This window comes from Panthera onca, chromosome B2, assembly GCF_046562875.1.
Source record: "Panthera onca isolate mPanOnc1 chromosome B2, mPanOnc1 haplotype 2, whole genome shotgun sequence".
Lineage (NCBI taxonomy): Eukaryota > Metazoa > Chordata > Mammalia > Carnivora > Felidae > Panthera > Panthera onca.
In genome coordinates this window covers 40,512,650-40,529,212 of record NC_138343.1, presented here as the reverse complement: position 1 = coordinate 40,529,212, position 16,563 = coordinate 40,512,650, and the positions used below count along the sequence as shown (strand labels likewise).

Below are 16,563 nucleotides of genomic sequence, written 5' to 3'. Positions count from 1 at the left end.
TGCATTAATGTGCCAGGAAAATAATGTGCCCCTGAGGACAACAGAAGCTTTGCATTCAGAAATCTTGCCTATGTATCTCTTTGGCTGATTCTGATTTGTATCTTTTCGCTGTGATAAAACTTCAGTCTTAAGTACAGCATTTTCCTCAGTTCTAGGAGTTGTTCTAGTGAATTATGCAATCTAAAGTAGTCTGTGGAGACACCCAAAATTTGCAGCCAGCTGATCAGAATTGAGGGTGTCCCTGAGAATCTCTAAACTTGCAGTTGTATCTTGGATAGTCTTGTTGTGAAGGACAGAGCCTTTAACCCGGAGTGTGGCCAACTTCAGGTAACAGCAAAGTTTAGAAAGAGCTGTTAAGAGTGTGGTCCAAATTTAGGCCCTATAGGGCCCTTTATAGATTAAATTTTTCTCTCCCACCCCAGGCTACTTATCTGTCTATATGCAGGTCACCAGACCTAGGTCACCAGACCAGGCTACTTATCTGTCTATATGCAGGTCCATCCTTTGACCTAGAAATTTTACTTTTAGGAATGTATCCTGTGGATCTACATCTATATATGCACAAAGACATACAAAGATATTCAGTGCAGTATTATTTATAATACTAGAAACAACCGAAACGTCTACTAATAGAAGGCTAGTAAGTAAAGGATAGGATATTCATTCAATAATAATCAGCCATTAAAAACATAAGACAAAGTGAGCACGTTCTCTCTCTATATAATATTATATAACAATTTTAAGGACAAATTTTAAATAAGATAAGCAAGGTGGAAACAGTTTATGTCATATTCTAGCGTTTACTGAATAATATATAAATGCTTTGCATCGGGAAGAATACACAGAAACTACTAGCAGTGATCACTTCTGGATAAGAAAACAGGGAAATTAAGGGATGGAGAAGGAAGGTTATTTTTCACGGCATACACTTTTGTACCTTTGGAAAGATACAGCCAAATGTATGTTTTGTGTCTATTATTACAAAAATTTTTTTCTAATGTTTATTTATTTATTTTGAGAGAAAAAGAGAGAGCAAGCAGGGGAGGGGCAGAGAGAGGGGGAGACACAATCCCAAGCAAGCTCTGCACCATCAGCGCAGAGCCCGATGCTGGGCTAGAACTCACACACTGCAAGACCATGAACTGAGCTGAAATCAAGAGTCGGATGCTTAAATTCATTTCACTACAGTGTGACGGTTTAGGTTAATCTATTCATCCCAGTTCTGGATATTCTAACTGTATAGTTAGAGGATATATATGATCAATGAAAAGGAAGGCACCATCAGTAGGAGAACACCTCATGTTGTGAGGAGAAAATTTGTACTTTGTTGACATCTAAAGAGAGTCAAGGGTATAGTAAGGGTATATTAAGGACAGAAACACAAAGAACAGCCTCAGCTATTGCTTTTTAGAAATTGACTTCAGGGCGCCTGGGTGGCTCAGCCAATTAAGTGTCCTACTTCTTGTGGGTTTGAGACCCACGTCAGGCTCTGTGCTGACAGCTCAGAGCCTAGAGCCTGGAGCCTGCTTCGGATTCTGTGTCTCCCTTTCTCTCTACCTGTCCCCTATTCGCACTCTGTCTCTGTCTCTCTCTCTCTCTCTCTCTCTCAAAAACAAACATTTAAAAAAAAAAAAAAGACAGTAAGATACTTCTTACTTGATCTTCTGTTAATGGAAGATCCAGAACTCTTGACAATTTAATGAAGGCCTCCATATAAAGCATTCAAACCTGTACCTAACCTCTTCTCCTCTGGATGGACCCACACAGACATATATGAAATTCCTGGGACTAACAAAATTCCTGAATACTGTGCCTATGGTTAGAAGATTAAATGAGATGGCAATAAATTCATAAGAGAGATCAATGTGTTGTGTACATGTAGCACCAGCTGCCCTATTAATTAATTGGCTGGGTATAACTGAATATTTGAAGTTAAAAATCTCGAGTGGGAAGGATTTTTTGTACAGAATCACGAATAACATCTCCCAAAGTAGCTGGCTTATGATAAACAGGATATTGCCACTGGACAGGTATGGAAATGGGCAAAAATTAGAAATACTCAAGCAATTTAACTCACATAGGAATAGCAAATTAATACCTTTAAAACTGTCCTCCGTACTTTGAACAACGTAATAGACATTTCCTCAACAAGTATTTGCTGAGCATCTAATACGCATGAGACTTTTGTAAGTGCCAAACATCTCTCATCAGGAAAGAGTACCTTACAGACTAGTCTAACCAAGGATAATGAGGGAGTAAAGGATTCAGGCCAAGTTCACAATACTGTCACCAAAAGCTCTGTCTCCAGCCCAAATATTTTTATTTAATATTCTTTGCCGTACTTTGTAGTACAGAAGACAGTACTGGAATGTAACTTGATTTTCTGCTTAGGAAACAAGAGCCTTACTGGGTAATTACTACTACTGCTAGTAGTAGTTCCCAGATTTCTGAGTTTCAGGGGCCAGGAGAATGACCACAAAAAGGGCTGGGTTTTTTTTTTTTTTCCTAAAAATATGAAAAAGCAAAACTACCTGGTTTATGACTGCAGGTTAAGTCACTTAACCACTCTGAGCCTCAGTTTCCTCAGGGATATTATCTCAGAAGTTTATGGAAGGATTAAACGTAACTTTACATGAAGTACTTGGCATTAAATCTGGCACCTAGAAGGTGTTCAACAAACATAAGCAACTTTCTTTGTTAAAATAAATATTGGGACTTTCACTTCCGGTTGTAACAGAACCAGACTCCTACTGTACACAAGCACAAAACCATATGAATACATGAGGATCTCCCACTCAGGGTGTGAATTCCCACCTGTGGCACAGTGAGCTAGAATCTAAGTGTTGCAGGAAGGTCCCACTGAGCTGAGACTAGATCAATGTTTGGAGCAGATAAAACAGATAGCAGCCTTGAGTCAGGGTACCAGAGAGGCAGTATGTGCAGATCAAGTAACCAGGAAGGGACAGAAGTGTATGTGGGGGTCACCTGTGGATGAGTTCTTGGCTAAGGGCTGGGCTGCACATGCAGAGTTTATTTACCAGACTTGTCTCCAAGTTTACCAGAGAATGGCCACTATGGAATCAAAAGTGGCACAGAGATACTTGAGGTCCAGTAAGCAGTGCTAGAGGACTGTGGAGTTTCAGTCAAGAGAGACACCCAGCTGATTTAGCACAAGGGCCATGACCATGCATCTTTTTTTTTTTTTTTTTTTTTTAGTTTATTTATTTTGAGAGAGAGAGCATGCATGCACGAGAGAGGGGGAAGGGCAGAGAAAGAGGGGGAGAGGTTCTGAACCGTTAGTGCAGAGCCCGATGCAGGGGCTCAAACTCACAGAACTGTGAGATCATGACCTGTGCCAAAATCAAGAGTCAGATGCTTAACCAACTGAGCCCCCATGACCATGCATCTTAAAGTAAGACTTCTTCTTTTAGATCTGCCCTAACAAGGGTGGGGGAAGGCCACCATAGTCCAGAATAGCATATGAAGCCCAAATGGGGGAAGGAGGGCGATTATGCAGAGCTGGATGGCAATGGCCACAGCAGCAAAAGAATGGTTGCATAGAAGGAAGTGATCAAATAAGTAAATATGTTTAGGATAATGAGAAGCAGATTCATCAGAGAAGTTACAAATATGCAAAGGGAGAAAACGAGAGAAGCCTGTGGTATTGGATTGGAACTGGAGAGATTATTGTAAATGCCTGGTTTTCAATATTTCTTTCAGTATGTTATCTATAGACTGATATAAAATATAGATCCACTGAGAGGGCCTGGAATTAGTGACATACCAATAGCAACAAGCACACCTAGTATCTTATTTCTTAACACTAATCTCTACTAAAATGGAACCAGGCTCCTTAGAGAAATGATTAATTTCAGGTCTAGAGCAGAGGAAAGTCCAAGATGTGCCCTAAACATCTCTGATGGAACAAGGAATTGTTCAAAGAATGATGAGGACATGAAAATAACAAAGCCTGAAGGGACTCCCAAGAGTCAAAGCTAGAACTATTCGAGCACAGGAATAATGGGCCTCCATGAACACATACTGATATAAACAAATGAATAAATTGAATGTGTGATAGGGAACAGGATATTTAATAGCTTAGAGTACCTCCCCACAAAATACTTATTGATTATAAAGAGTAAAAGAGTAACTTCACAGTAGAGAAGTCTTGTAGACATCACCTTAATCAAGTGATCAAAACTAACATCACCATCTATCAAACAAATCAAAATCACATACCACTTGGTAAGGTATAATGAAAACATGTGAGTTCTATGATATTCCTGTGAAAGATGCAACCTGAGTCCAATCATAAAGTGAATCAGATAGACCAAACGGGCAGACATTTAAAAAATAACTGGCTGGTAATCTTCAAAAGTATCAAGATCATGGAAAAAAAAACCCTGAGAAAACATTCCAGACTGAAAATGAAAAGATACAACATTCAAATACAAGTGTTGGAACTGGATCCCTTTGCTACAAAAGGACATTACTGGAACAAGTGTATCTCAGTTTCCTCATCTGTACATCATGAAGTAGATTTATTGTTTCCAATATCAATAGAGAACTCAAAGAAGTTTTTATAAAGACAAACAAAAAACTAGAACAGTATTTCAAAATATAAAAAGATCTCCATTGGTGGAGATCATGCTTATAAAGACAACCATAGACAGCCACAGTCCTTAACCAAAATTGAATTCATTAGATTTTAAGGAAAAAGTGTTAAGGAAAAAAATGTTACATAATGCCTCTACAAATTGTACAATCACACAATGCAATATTTAATCTAGCAATATCAGCTGATATGGACAGAAGTCAAGATTTTGTTAAACAGAGAAAGGAAAATTTAGCCCAGTATATATAACACATATTCCCTTTTGTATGTGTGGTTGCATATATGTGTAAGATAGCCATATATATGGGCCTGCATATGCAGAGGAAATTTCTGGAAGGATACATAGGAAACTGTTGATAACGACTAGTTCTGTGAAATAGGAATAGATGGTCTTAAAGGAAATAGGACACTTTCCTCTCCATCTTCTACTTGTACACTCAGTTCTCAACAAGAAATAACAAAAAAAAAGGTAAAGTTATCCTTGGCAAGTAAGTACATAGAGCACCCAGATAATGGTTTCTAACTACCATTCCTACCTTAAATGAAACTCCTGGTAGAAATGGCTGATTCTACATGTGGATCGGAGTTAAGTACAAAGTGAGCTGTGGACATCTTGTGCCAGAAAGCAAAGAAGCACTCAAAAACTAAGGCAGCAATGTGCAAAGGACGATGCTAGTGTGATAGGGATCCAACTGGCCAAATGTGAGATACCTTGAACATTAGTAAGAGACACCGGAACTAAAGAAACTAACAAGAAAAGCAAAGAAGTTATTATTACAAGAGCCAGGGCAGCAGTTAATTACAGGGGAGGGAGAAAGCACACAGTGGTTTGCTGGAATGCTGATGATGTTCTATTTCTTGACCTGGAAAATAATTACATGAATATCTGTTTCATTATTAGTTAAGAGACCATACATATTTGTTGTGTCCACTTCTTAGTATGTATGTATTTCCCTAATTTAAAAACAAAAACATAAGGCTTCAGGGGAAAAAAGGTAAAAACAGGCTTTTAGAAAGAAAATTACACTATGTTACCTGCAAGAGTATGTAGGTTCTCCTACTTTAAAAACACGACCACAAAGATGAGAAGGTTTGTTTGCTTGCTCAAGTTTTGGAAATCCAAACGCAGGATCTTCACCACAAAGGTACCATTCCATTGGTCCCAACAAAAGATGCTGTGCCAGCATGTCTTCCTTCTGTGGATAAGGGTTGGGACCCCTGCAGTAGATTTTGGGTACATAGTGGGCTAAATGCTGGTACACTTCTCTAGTGAGGTCAGTTGCTTGCAGCCATTTCTTTAAAAAAGAAAAAAGAAAAAGTAGGCTTACACAATGTCAAACTGCTCATTTGAATAAACCCACTCTCTATTCTTTTAGGCACAAAAATAAGGATAAAAAGAGTCCTATAAATTATTTCGTTGGCGTCACTCATAACTGTATACTCTTTCCAAAAAGGGCAAAATTCATTAGAACTTGATAAAAATGCCAAGTATTTCAGAATTCTACTTAGAGTAAAATGATCCCCTCTCCTCAAAATGACTCTTACAGCAATCTTCTGTAGGCAGTTCACATGCAAATGACCACCACAGATCATCATGACACTAGCCAATGAGCCCATCTGACTTCCTTTCTACTGCTTTGCTCAAATGATATACTGATTGTCTTCTGAATTCTCTTGTCAGTTTGCTGATAGGAAGAGTATGCAGTGAACATGAATAGCCAATATGCCACTTACACTTCTCATTGATTAATAAACCAGTCTCATGAGTATCAGTCTACCAGAAGAGGCTTTGTTCTATCAATTATGCCTTCTTTCCCTGATCAAACTCTCTATAAGCCCTTTTCCCTTCGCTCTCCCTGATGGAAACAAACAAAAGCCACTTTTCTGTTCTAAACTTTTAGGTCCAACTACCTGAATAATTATACTTAGATATCTAACAGATACTGTGATATCATGATTTATAGTAAGAAATATATATTTGGTCTTCTTCCCATTCCTGGCACAGAGCTCCTAAAATTTCTGAAATTTCCTAAGTGGTAAGTGATATAAAGATGAAAGGAGTATCTTTTATTATTCATAACAATCTCCTTTCAACCAAGCTAGAGCTGAGGTTAATGAAGTGACTTTTGGAAAACCCCTAAAGATGGATAGCTGGTTACCAGAGGGAACGAAACATGTGATAAGGTTGGAAATGACAGCTTCCACCCCGAAACGTGGGGAGGTGAGAGGGGCTGGAAGATGCACTAATCATTAATGGCCAATGATTTAATCAATTGCACTTATGTAATGAAGCCCCCATAACAAAGTGTCTATATGTCGGGGTTCAAAGAGCTTCCAGGTTGGTGAGCACTCGTAAGTACTGGTGCATTCAGAGACAGCATGGTAGCTCCGTTCCCCTTCCCACATACCTTGCTCTGCGCATCTCCTCCATCTGCTATTCCTAAGCTACAGAATTTTACAATAAGCCAGTAATCTAGTAAATAAACCATTTCCCTGAGTTCTGTGAGCCTTCTAGCAAATTATTGAACTCGAAGGCAGGGTCACGGTAACCCTCGATTTGTAGCCAAGTCAGACAGAAGTTCTGGGCAACCTGAGGACCCACTGCTTGTGACTGGCAGCTTAAGTAGTGGGGGGCAGTGTTGTGGGACTGAGCCCTTAACCTGTGGGATCTGATGCTAACTCCAGGTGCATAGTGTCAGAAGTGAATTGAATTGTAGGACACCCACTTGGTGTCTGTAGAGAATTAGGGAATTGCTAGGTATGGGGGGAAAACTCACATTTGGTGGCCAGAAGTATTGGTAAGCGTAGAGAGAAACAGAAGAAACAGCTACTCCTGATTCAAACACCAACTCACTATGTCTAAAACTGAACTCATGATCTCCACTACCTTTCTCAAAAACCGGCATTTTCCCCACTTCCCTATTTTACATACCAGCATCTACCTAAGTATCCACACCAGGAAAACCTGAAAATCTTCCTTCTTCCTCAACCCGACATCCAATTAATCATGTCTTGTCTACTAGGCTTCCTAAATAATCTGATGAATCCATCTCATTTCTTTATCTATCCATCTCCATAGGCACTACCTCTGCTACTCTATCCCAAAACCCCCCACTCCCATCTTTCACCATTATTAATGCAAGAAGGTCCTAACTGGTCATTTCCACTAAGCTTGCCCTTGTACAGTCCATTTTCCAGCCTCCCTACCAGCATGATTCTTGCAAAATGTCAATGAGATCATGTCATTCAGCTTCCCCTTGTATTTAGCATCCAGTCAATTCCCTCAACGTGGTTTATAAGGTCCTTTGTCTTGTATCATACTTGTTTCCTCCTCCTGACTTGTACTGCTTCTCTCTCTGCTTTTCAGGCTACTTTCTACTCATTCTTCAGTTCTCAGTTTATGTTTCACTTTCTCTAAGATGCCTTTCTCAGCCCATTCCTCACTCCCTCTGCCTTTCCCACTTCCCCTGGGTCTAACACATAACCTGGCTGCAGTGGGCATTTAGTAAAATCTGTTACCTGAATGACTATAAATATGTTTATACTACTTACTGTCCTATAACATTGACACTGCAGAAAGATGTTCTACGTAGCTTTAATGAAAGCAGAGATAAACTAGATCCAGGCCTGCAGTCTCTAAAAACCAAACCAAATAAGCCCTAGATAAGGCATCCTTCAAACTACCTCCTTTCTTTTCCCTTTGTGTTTCCTTACATCTTAAGTCTTTCCCCTATATTGTCATTTATCCCTGCCAATTCTGCAATGTTTCTTTGTCCCCCATGTTGCTTTGTGTAATTGCAACTTATTCTGGCTCTCAACCAGGTAAGCATTTAAAATCAGAATACATGAAAGCACTCACTTCTACAAAAATGCAGTTAACTGAACTGCTAACTCATAGATCCAATGTTTACTTATGGATTACAACTAAAGTTCATGTACATCCTTGTTAAGAGTTTACATTCTAGTAAGGTCTAACACCATAAGACAACAGTATAAGGTCTTCGTTTTAACTATTACTTGTACAATCTTTACCCACTCCCTTCCCTCTAAAAATAACTACATATAGATATTTTAAATATACATGAGGACATATATATTAACTTTCTAATCAACCTCATATTTTCATGTGTACTAAAAATGTAAAAACTTTGTTAGTTAAGGGATTAAATTGAAGCTTGTAACAGAACACAGTGGAAAAACTTTTCACCCCTAAACTGAAACTATCTTTTCCAAATGTTACCAACTTAGTTGTGTTTGCTTTATGCAACTAAGAGACTAAATTACTCTTAAAACAACAGCGCAGGATTAAGGATTCTCTCTGTTTAGAGAAGTAACTTGAAATCAAAATTACACACACACACACACACACACACACACACACACACACACACACAGGTCCTTAATTATAAAAAGGGCTAGTTAAAAAAAACAGTAGTCGGGGCGCCTGGGTGGCGCAGTCGGTTAAGCGTCTGACTTCAGCCAGGTCACGATCTCACGGTCCGTGAGTTTGAGCCCCGCGTCAGGCTCTGGGCTGATGGCTCGGAGCCTGGAGCCTGTTTCCGATTCTGTGTCTCCCTCTCTCTCTGACCCTCCCCCGTTCATGCTCTGTCTCTCTCTGTCCCCCCAAAAAAAAAAAAAAAAAAAAAAAAAAAAAGAGTGCAACTCTAAAAAAAAAAAACAAAACAGTAGTCAATAGTAAAAGGCAAAGAGGCATCAACCAACAAGCAAACTTGAATCTAATTCTTTGAGCTAAAAAAACATTTTTTTTTGGCCATATCTAAGGGTAAATGTCTAGTTTTTCACCCATTATCAGAAACCCTATTTCAAAACATGAATGAAGATAATCCATTTGTCCTAAGAAATTTACTGTTTAAGATAAAAAATTAAGCTTTATGATTCAAAGAATTTACTCCTATGATCCTAGGAAGTTATGTTTCAGGCAATTTTAATTTACAATACATTTAAAGCTTTTATTTTAACAACAATTTTTGTTTTTCTTATGTTTTATGCTCCAATTTTTCTTTTCTTTTTTTTTTTTTTTTTTTACATTTTTTTTAACGTTTATTCATTTTTGAGAGACGGAGAGAGAGCACAAGCAGAGCAGGGGCAGAGAGAGAGGGAGACACAAAATCTGAAGCAAACTCCAGGTTCAGAGCTGTCAGCACAGAGCCCCACACGAAGCTCAAACTCACAGACCACGAGATCATGACCTAAGCCAAAGTTGGACGCTTAACCGACTGAGCCACCCAGGAGTCCCTATGTTCCTATTTTTCTTGAAGCCACTTTTGCAGGATTTTAATCCAGGGAGAATAAAAGGTGATACTTTCTAAAAGAAATTATGTGCTCTGTGGCCCCAACAACACTGATAGGTCAAATCTGTTCATAGATTTCTTCCTCCCTCCCTTCCTTCCTTTCTTCGGCTCCATGCCCAATGTGGGGCTTGAACTCATGACCCCTCAGATTGAGAGCTGCATGCTCTATCAAATGGGCCAGCCAGGCACCCCTCTATTTATAGAGTTCTTGAACAAAAAATTCAGAAACTAATATCAGCTACTGATTAAGAAAAAAAATCAGCAAATTTTATAGACTATGCTATTTTATATGTTATAATATTATGTATGCTATTACATATTTATCAATATATAATACCATAATATTTAATACAGTATATATAACATAATATACATTACTGTATATAATTTGTACTGATATTATATTACAAATTATTAGTAGAGCATTTCATCCTAAATACAGTTTATAATATATTATTATAAATTATTAAGAAGATTTGCATATCTTGCTCAAGAAAAGCAGGCATATGCTCCAAATTTAAAACCACCTAACAGATTTGGGATCTATTATAAGCATTTTTAACTTCATTAAATTTAAACACTTAATATATAAAACAAGAGAATCACATAAGAATTCTATACCAGAAATATTCAATTAGTGACTGGCAACAATATAGATTGAAAAAAAAAATTATGAAAAACTGAACAGGAGGAAAAAATTTTTTGGCTGCCTTCCACAATAATGGCTCACATGTATCTCAGAAGAATGAAATCAACAACTTTTCTTATTAGCTCTAACTAACATAAGCTAACTGTAACTGTTTCCTCATCATGACCAACTATTGAGATTTGTAATTTGACTGCATGTTAATTTGTCCTTCAGACACTGTGGCTGTCAAACCAGTGTGCACAACAAATAAGCACCTATCTTATTAGAAGTCATCCATAAAGGAAGTGAAGAAACTGTCAACTCACTCCACTAAAGTAAACATGTTACGACAACAGACAATGACAACGTTTCCAGGAGCTTTCCTTTTTTGAATGCTAAATTTAAGCCTTGGGATAAAGAGCAAGTGTAATAAACACAAAAATGAAAGACTCCCTAGAGGTTAGCCTTTTATTACAGCATCTGATTATTATTCTAGTCCCCAATTCAAATTGTATCCTTTATGGGTTGTAGGGGGATGGGCTAAATGGGTATGGGGCATTAAGGAATCTACTCCTGAAATCATTGTTGCACTATATGCTAACTTGGATGTAAATTAAAAAGTTAATTAATTAATTGAAAAACGTTTTTAAAATTTTTTAAAAAAATTGTATCCTTTAACCATATCTGATTTTGTTTTCAAACAAGGATGATCAACATGTAAGTTAATTATAAAACAACAGTCTCATTAGTACCAAAATGAAGTTTTCAAGACTCTGTTAAGAAAAATCTTAAACGAATCTTATAATTAGAGTTCTAGAAATGAAGTAAAAGCATTCACAAATCAAATACAGAAACTCAATAATAAAAGAGAAAAAAAATCTAATTTAAAAATAGTTAAAAGGTCTGAATTGACACTTCCAAAGATGTACAGATGGCCAATAAGCTCATGAAAAGATATTCAGCACCTACAGTCATGAAGGAAATACAAATCAAAACTGCAATGAGATAGCACTTCACACTCAACAGATATTGGAGAAATTCACTGGAACGCTCACATACTGCTGGTGAAAACATAAAATGATGCAGTCATTTTGGAAAACAGTTCCCCAAAACATTAAGCATAGAATTACCATAGACCCCAGCAATTACATGCCTGGGTATATGCTCAAAAAAAACCAAAAACCAAAACCAAAACCAAAAAAACAAAAACAAAAAACAAAAAAAAGAAACGGATGTCCCCACAAAAATGCACACAAATGTTCACAGCAACACGATTCATAATATCCAAAAAATGGAAACAACCCAAATGTCATCAACCGATGATAAATAAAATATGGTATATCCATACAATGGAATATCATTTGGCAATAAAACAAAATGGTGTGTTGATACATACTACAACAAGGACACACCTTGACAACATTTGCTAAGTGAAAGAAACTAGTCAAAAAGACAACATAGTGTTATTATTCCATTCATATGAAATTTCCAGACTAGGCAAATATATGGAGACAGAAAATAGGTAAGTAATTGTCTAGAGTTCAGGAGTTTAGGGGAAAACGGGAAGTGACTGTTAATAGGTATAGGATTTTTTGGGGGGTGATGAGAATGTTCTAAAATTATGGTGATACTCAACTCTATGAATATACTAAAAACCACTGAATTGAATTTACATATGTAAATTATATACAAAACTGTCAAAATTTTAAAGCAAAAAATATCCAATATAGACATAAAACTCTACATAAAACTTCTATAATGAGAAGGTCTATTCTACTTGGGGAAAAACAATATATATACTTCTTAAGTCACAATCACCCAATGGAGCACATTATAATAATATCCATGGAGCAAAAAATGTAGATAGATTAGACATGCTAGAAAAATCAAAACTTGTGGAATCAATTCTACCAAGAAAAAGAAAACTGAGAAGAGAGGACTACTTTAATATCCTAAGCTTACAATTATCGAAAAGAGCACATAACTGCTTTTGTGAGGCAAGCTTGTTAGGATACATACCTTCCTCCTCATAATAGGAATGTAAAAAGCAGTATGTAAATAAAGTGTGGGAAAGATGACACTAAGCTTATTAAGCTATTTTAAATGGATGTGATCCCAGAAATTATCAGTAACAAAGGTCTAAAGGCTGAAATAACCGCTCTGTTTACCCTCTCTAAAATTTGCTTTTAATCTGAGAAAGCTTTTTTAATTCATTTTAATTTGTGATGAAGCGCTGTGCTATAGACCAAGCTGAAAGAATAGTTTTAAGTGTTATGTGGTTTTAACAAATACAGACCCCTCACAAAGTAAGGCCAGATTATATAGCTGGAAGAATCTTGTATTTTAATATTAGTTTAAAAATTTTTGATTTTATAATTAAAAAAATTTTTTTGAATGTTTTTATTTATTTTTGAGACACAGAGAGACAGAGCATGAGCAGGGGAGGGGAAGAGAGAGGAGGAGACACAGAATCTGAAGCAGGGTCCAGGCTCTGAGCTGAGCACAGAGCCCGACGCGGGGCTCGAACTACAGACTGTGAGATCATGACCTGAGCTGAAGTCAGATGTCCAACCGACTGAGCCACCCAGGTGCCCCTTAATTTTATAATTTTAATTTTAATATCCTAGTAGTCTTCTTTTGGGAATTTTGTTGGCCTTTAGACCAAAAACTTTTTCATCTTATTGTTCAGAAAGCCATTTAAAAGTAAACAGAGTGGGGCGCCTGGGTGGCGCAGTCGGTTAAGCGTCCGACTTCAGCCAGGTCACGATCTCACGGTCCGTGAGTTCGAGCCCCGCGTCAGGCTCTGGGCTGATGGCTCGGAGCCTGGAGCCTGTTTCCGATTCTGTGTCTCCCTCTCTCTCTGCCCCTCCCCCGTTCATGCTATGTCTCTCTCTGTCCCAAAAATAAATTAAAAAACGTTGAAAAAAAAAAAAAATAAAAGTAAACAGAGCAAATGTAAAATGTAGCTCAGACTGGGATTGTCACAAACTCAAATTAAGTCCAAATTAATAAATTTCAATTGCTTTTCCCTTAATTTCTCCCACTATATCTGCTTGAGAATTTCACTACACAGGAATTATTACATTGGTCTCTAGTACCAGTTTTAGAACTGGTTTCCACAACAAGTTGGAGAAACTCCAATCACTTGATAGCTTTCAGGGCTGGAGAAACGCAATCACTTGCACTTTCAGAGCTGGAAAAATCTGGCACACAGCCTGTATCTCGGAGCCAAGCCACACAAAATTCAGTGGGAATAAAACAACAACAACAACAACAACAACAACAACAACAAAACTTTGAGGCAGACAACAAATGTAATGTCAATATGGATACTGACATGACGACATTGGGAATAGCTGTCACCTTGACTATTTTACTGCTTCCTTGTAACACTGTTCTCTTTGATAAATGAAAGGCAGATGGGGGCGGAAAATCCTTGGGTTGTTGCAATATTAAACAGAAAGTAAATGAAAACAGAGCTAAACAAGTTGACTTAAAAAAAAATTCAACAGTCATCATTCAACAATGTATCACTTTAAACTTTTCACCTCTACTCCTGTCATTGACTTCCACTCTTGACAATTCACACACAGTAACCCCTCACCACCAGCAGCCGCACGGTGCCCCACTAAAATTTTGCTCATAAAGATTATTAACATGTGTTCAAAGGTCACCCCCTCCCTAAAATCAGAGGCCTGAGAAGTGAGGCCTAGGTTGTTTTGGTCCATTCATAATCATCCTGGACAGTCTGTTCTAATGAGTGCTCCCTGTCCTTCTTGAGGAAAGATGCCATCAAGTTTATTAAAGTAATCATTTTACAACTCTGCAACTTACACGAGCATATTCCTATGACGCTTTCATTACAGTACTGGGTTTGAACGGTTTACGTTTGGGGGTTAACTGCTCCCCACTGTGCAGTGACCAAACCTCACATTATTAGTTTCTATTTGTTGAAAGTTACTCTCTCAAAGTTATATAACATTTATTTTCCATCCAACTATGCCCAACTCCTAGAAAAATTATTTTTTTTTAATCTCCCAGCCTCCACCACTGCTTTCTCACACTCAGTAACATGCCCAGACGCTACTTTCCGCACATTTACCAACGATGTGGACTGACCAAACCTGGGCAAAAACGCACTGACGGGGGGGGGGGGGGGGGGGGGGGGGGGGGCGGTTACAGGGAAAACAGTGTCGTTTGCATCCTTTGGTGCCTAAGGGTAGTCCCAGAAACTAAGTGAGGAACCGGTTAGGGTAGCATGTTCTGGTGGAGGAGGCAACGCTCCACTAACCTGAGGAAAAGGAATTAGGCAGATAAAGCAGGGCGATTACACCCCCAAATCAGGAAGCGTCTTCCTCTCCCCTCTGCCAAGAGCTGGCATAAAGGGCAAAGGCCCCTGTGCTGGGGACTTCTTGGGAGTGGAGGGGTAAGGAGGAATAATGGAAAGGCAGTCGGTTCTCCCAGGCAAAAAGGGAATGTAAAGGCGGCCAGCGGACAGAGCGGCTCTGCGGGCTATTTGAGGATAAAGAAGGAGGGCGAGGGGCAGGCTCGGTGGCCTCCCCGGACCATTGCCCACACGGCGAGGCTAGAGAGCCCCGCGAGGTCGTTACCCCAAGTCAGAGCTGGGCTGCTCCGAGATTTCCAGGAGTCAGTTCCTCCCCCCGGGCGCGGCCTGCGAGGGCCGGACGTCCCCGCTCGGGTCCCGGCACTCACCCCTGCGGTCTCCTCAGCCGAACATTCCAGCAAACTCCGGTCGATGGCCTGCACCTCGGGCTCCAGCTCCGACGCCATCTTCCCTCCTCTTCCTCCCCAGAGCTGACGCCGCTACCGCCGCCCCGAGGGCCGCGGCCTCGCCACAGCCCCGGCTGCAGAGACTGCCACCCGTGTCCCAGGTAGTCGGTCCGGAGTCGTCCAAGCGGCCGCGGGTGAGGAAGAAGAATAGTGGTGTGAGGTGAGCTGGACAGGAGGGAAGACGGCCTCCTGCGCTCCCTCCCGGGCTCGGCGCCCAAAAGTCAAGTCACTGCCTCGTCCCTGCCCGGGAGAAGGACACAGAAAACCCAGGACCTGGCACTCTCGCTCGCTTCTACCGCGTCCGGCACCGGGAAAGGAGCAATAACACCCAAGAGAGGAAGCAGAGCAGTCTGGGAACTGTAGTCCCTCTTGACCGGACTGGGAAGCAGGTGGAACCCTTCTAGCGTGCCCCCCGAAGGCATTGTGGGAGTTGTAGTCCATCTTCTAACGAGAGCGTGGGCAAATGGCAGATAAGCAGGTGGGGCTTTCCTGTACAACTAGAATCCTGGGAAGAGACTAGCGGAAAGAAGCTCCCACCTGGGAAGAGGCAGAAGAGCACGTCATTGTGGGAACTGTAGTTTTATTCCCCCCAACTCCGTTTGTTCATGTTTGTATCCCCAGATCCTAGAACGGTGCCTGGCACGTGGTAGATGCTCAAGTACTTTTCAAAGCCTAGCATATGGTAGGCCGACAGATGGTCGCGAAAGAACGAAAGAATTACGTTTTATTCCTATAGTTCTATGACCCTGCCATTCATCGTGCCTTCATCTTTTAGACTGTAACCGAGATGGACATTACCCAGATGTTTTGAGATTTTAAAATATATGTAAGTATTGTTAAAGAAAACGTTTACAAGTAATTTAGTGATGACAACTTATCAAAATGTATTATAAATATTGCTGCTGCAAAGGAAAAGGAGCCTACCAATTAAGTCTATCAAGATCCACTCTTGGGGTGCCTGGGTGGCTCAGTCAGTTAAGCCTCCAACTTCAGCTCAGGTCACGATCTGGCAGTTCGTGGGTTCAAGCCCCGCATCAGGCTCTGTGCTGACAGCTCAGAGTCTGGAGCCTGCTTCCAGTTCTGTGTCTCCCATTCCCTCTGCCCCACCCCCACTTGCCTCTCTGTCTTTCTCTCAAAAATAAATAAATATTTAAAAAATTTTTAAATTTTTTAAAAGAAGATTTGCTCTTGTTATGGACATTTTATAAAAATAGATT

The 16,563-nt window shown here is 39.6% G+C and overlaps 1 protein-coding gene across 12 annotated transcripts in view; it reads right to left on the bottom strand.

The window, feature by feature from the left end:
- UBR2 (ubiquitin protein ligase E3 component n-recognin 2) overlaps window positions 1-15,803 on the bottom strand; it is a 123,860-nt gene extending 108,057 nt beyond the window's left edge. For 6 of the 12 annotated variants that reach the window (XM_060614357.3, XM_060614361.3, XM_060614359.3 and 3 more), the window contains exons 1-2: window positions 15,269-15,802; window positions 5,651-5,910 (exon numbers count right to left, since the gene is read on the bottom strand). In XM_060614357.3, coding sequence (XP_060470340.1) covers window positions 5,651-5,910; window positions 15,269-15,346 — 338 coding nt within the window. In that variant the 5' untranslated portion in view covers window positions 15,347-15,802. Of the gene's footprint in view, window positions 1-5,650; window positions 5,911-15,268 lie in introns of those variants that run through there. The other 6 variants (XM_060614358.3, XM_060614365.3, XM_060614366.3 and 3 more) reach the window with 4 other exon arrangements.
- Window positions 15,804-16,563: the final 760 nt, after the last annotated feature.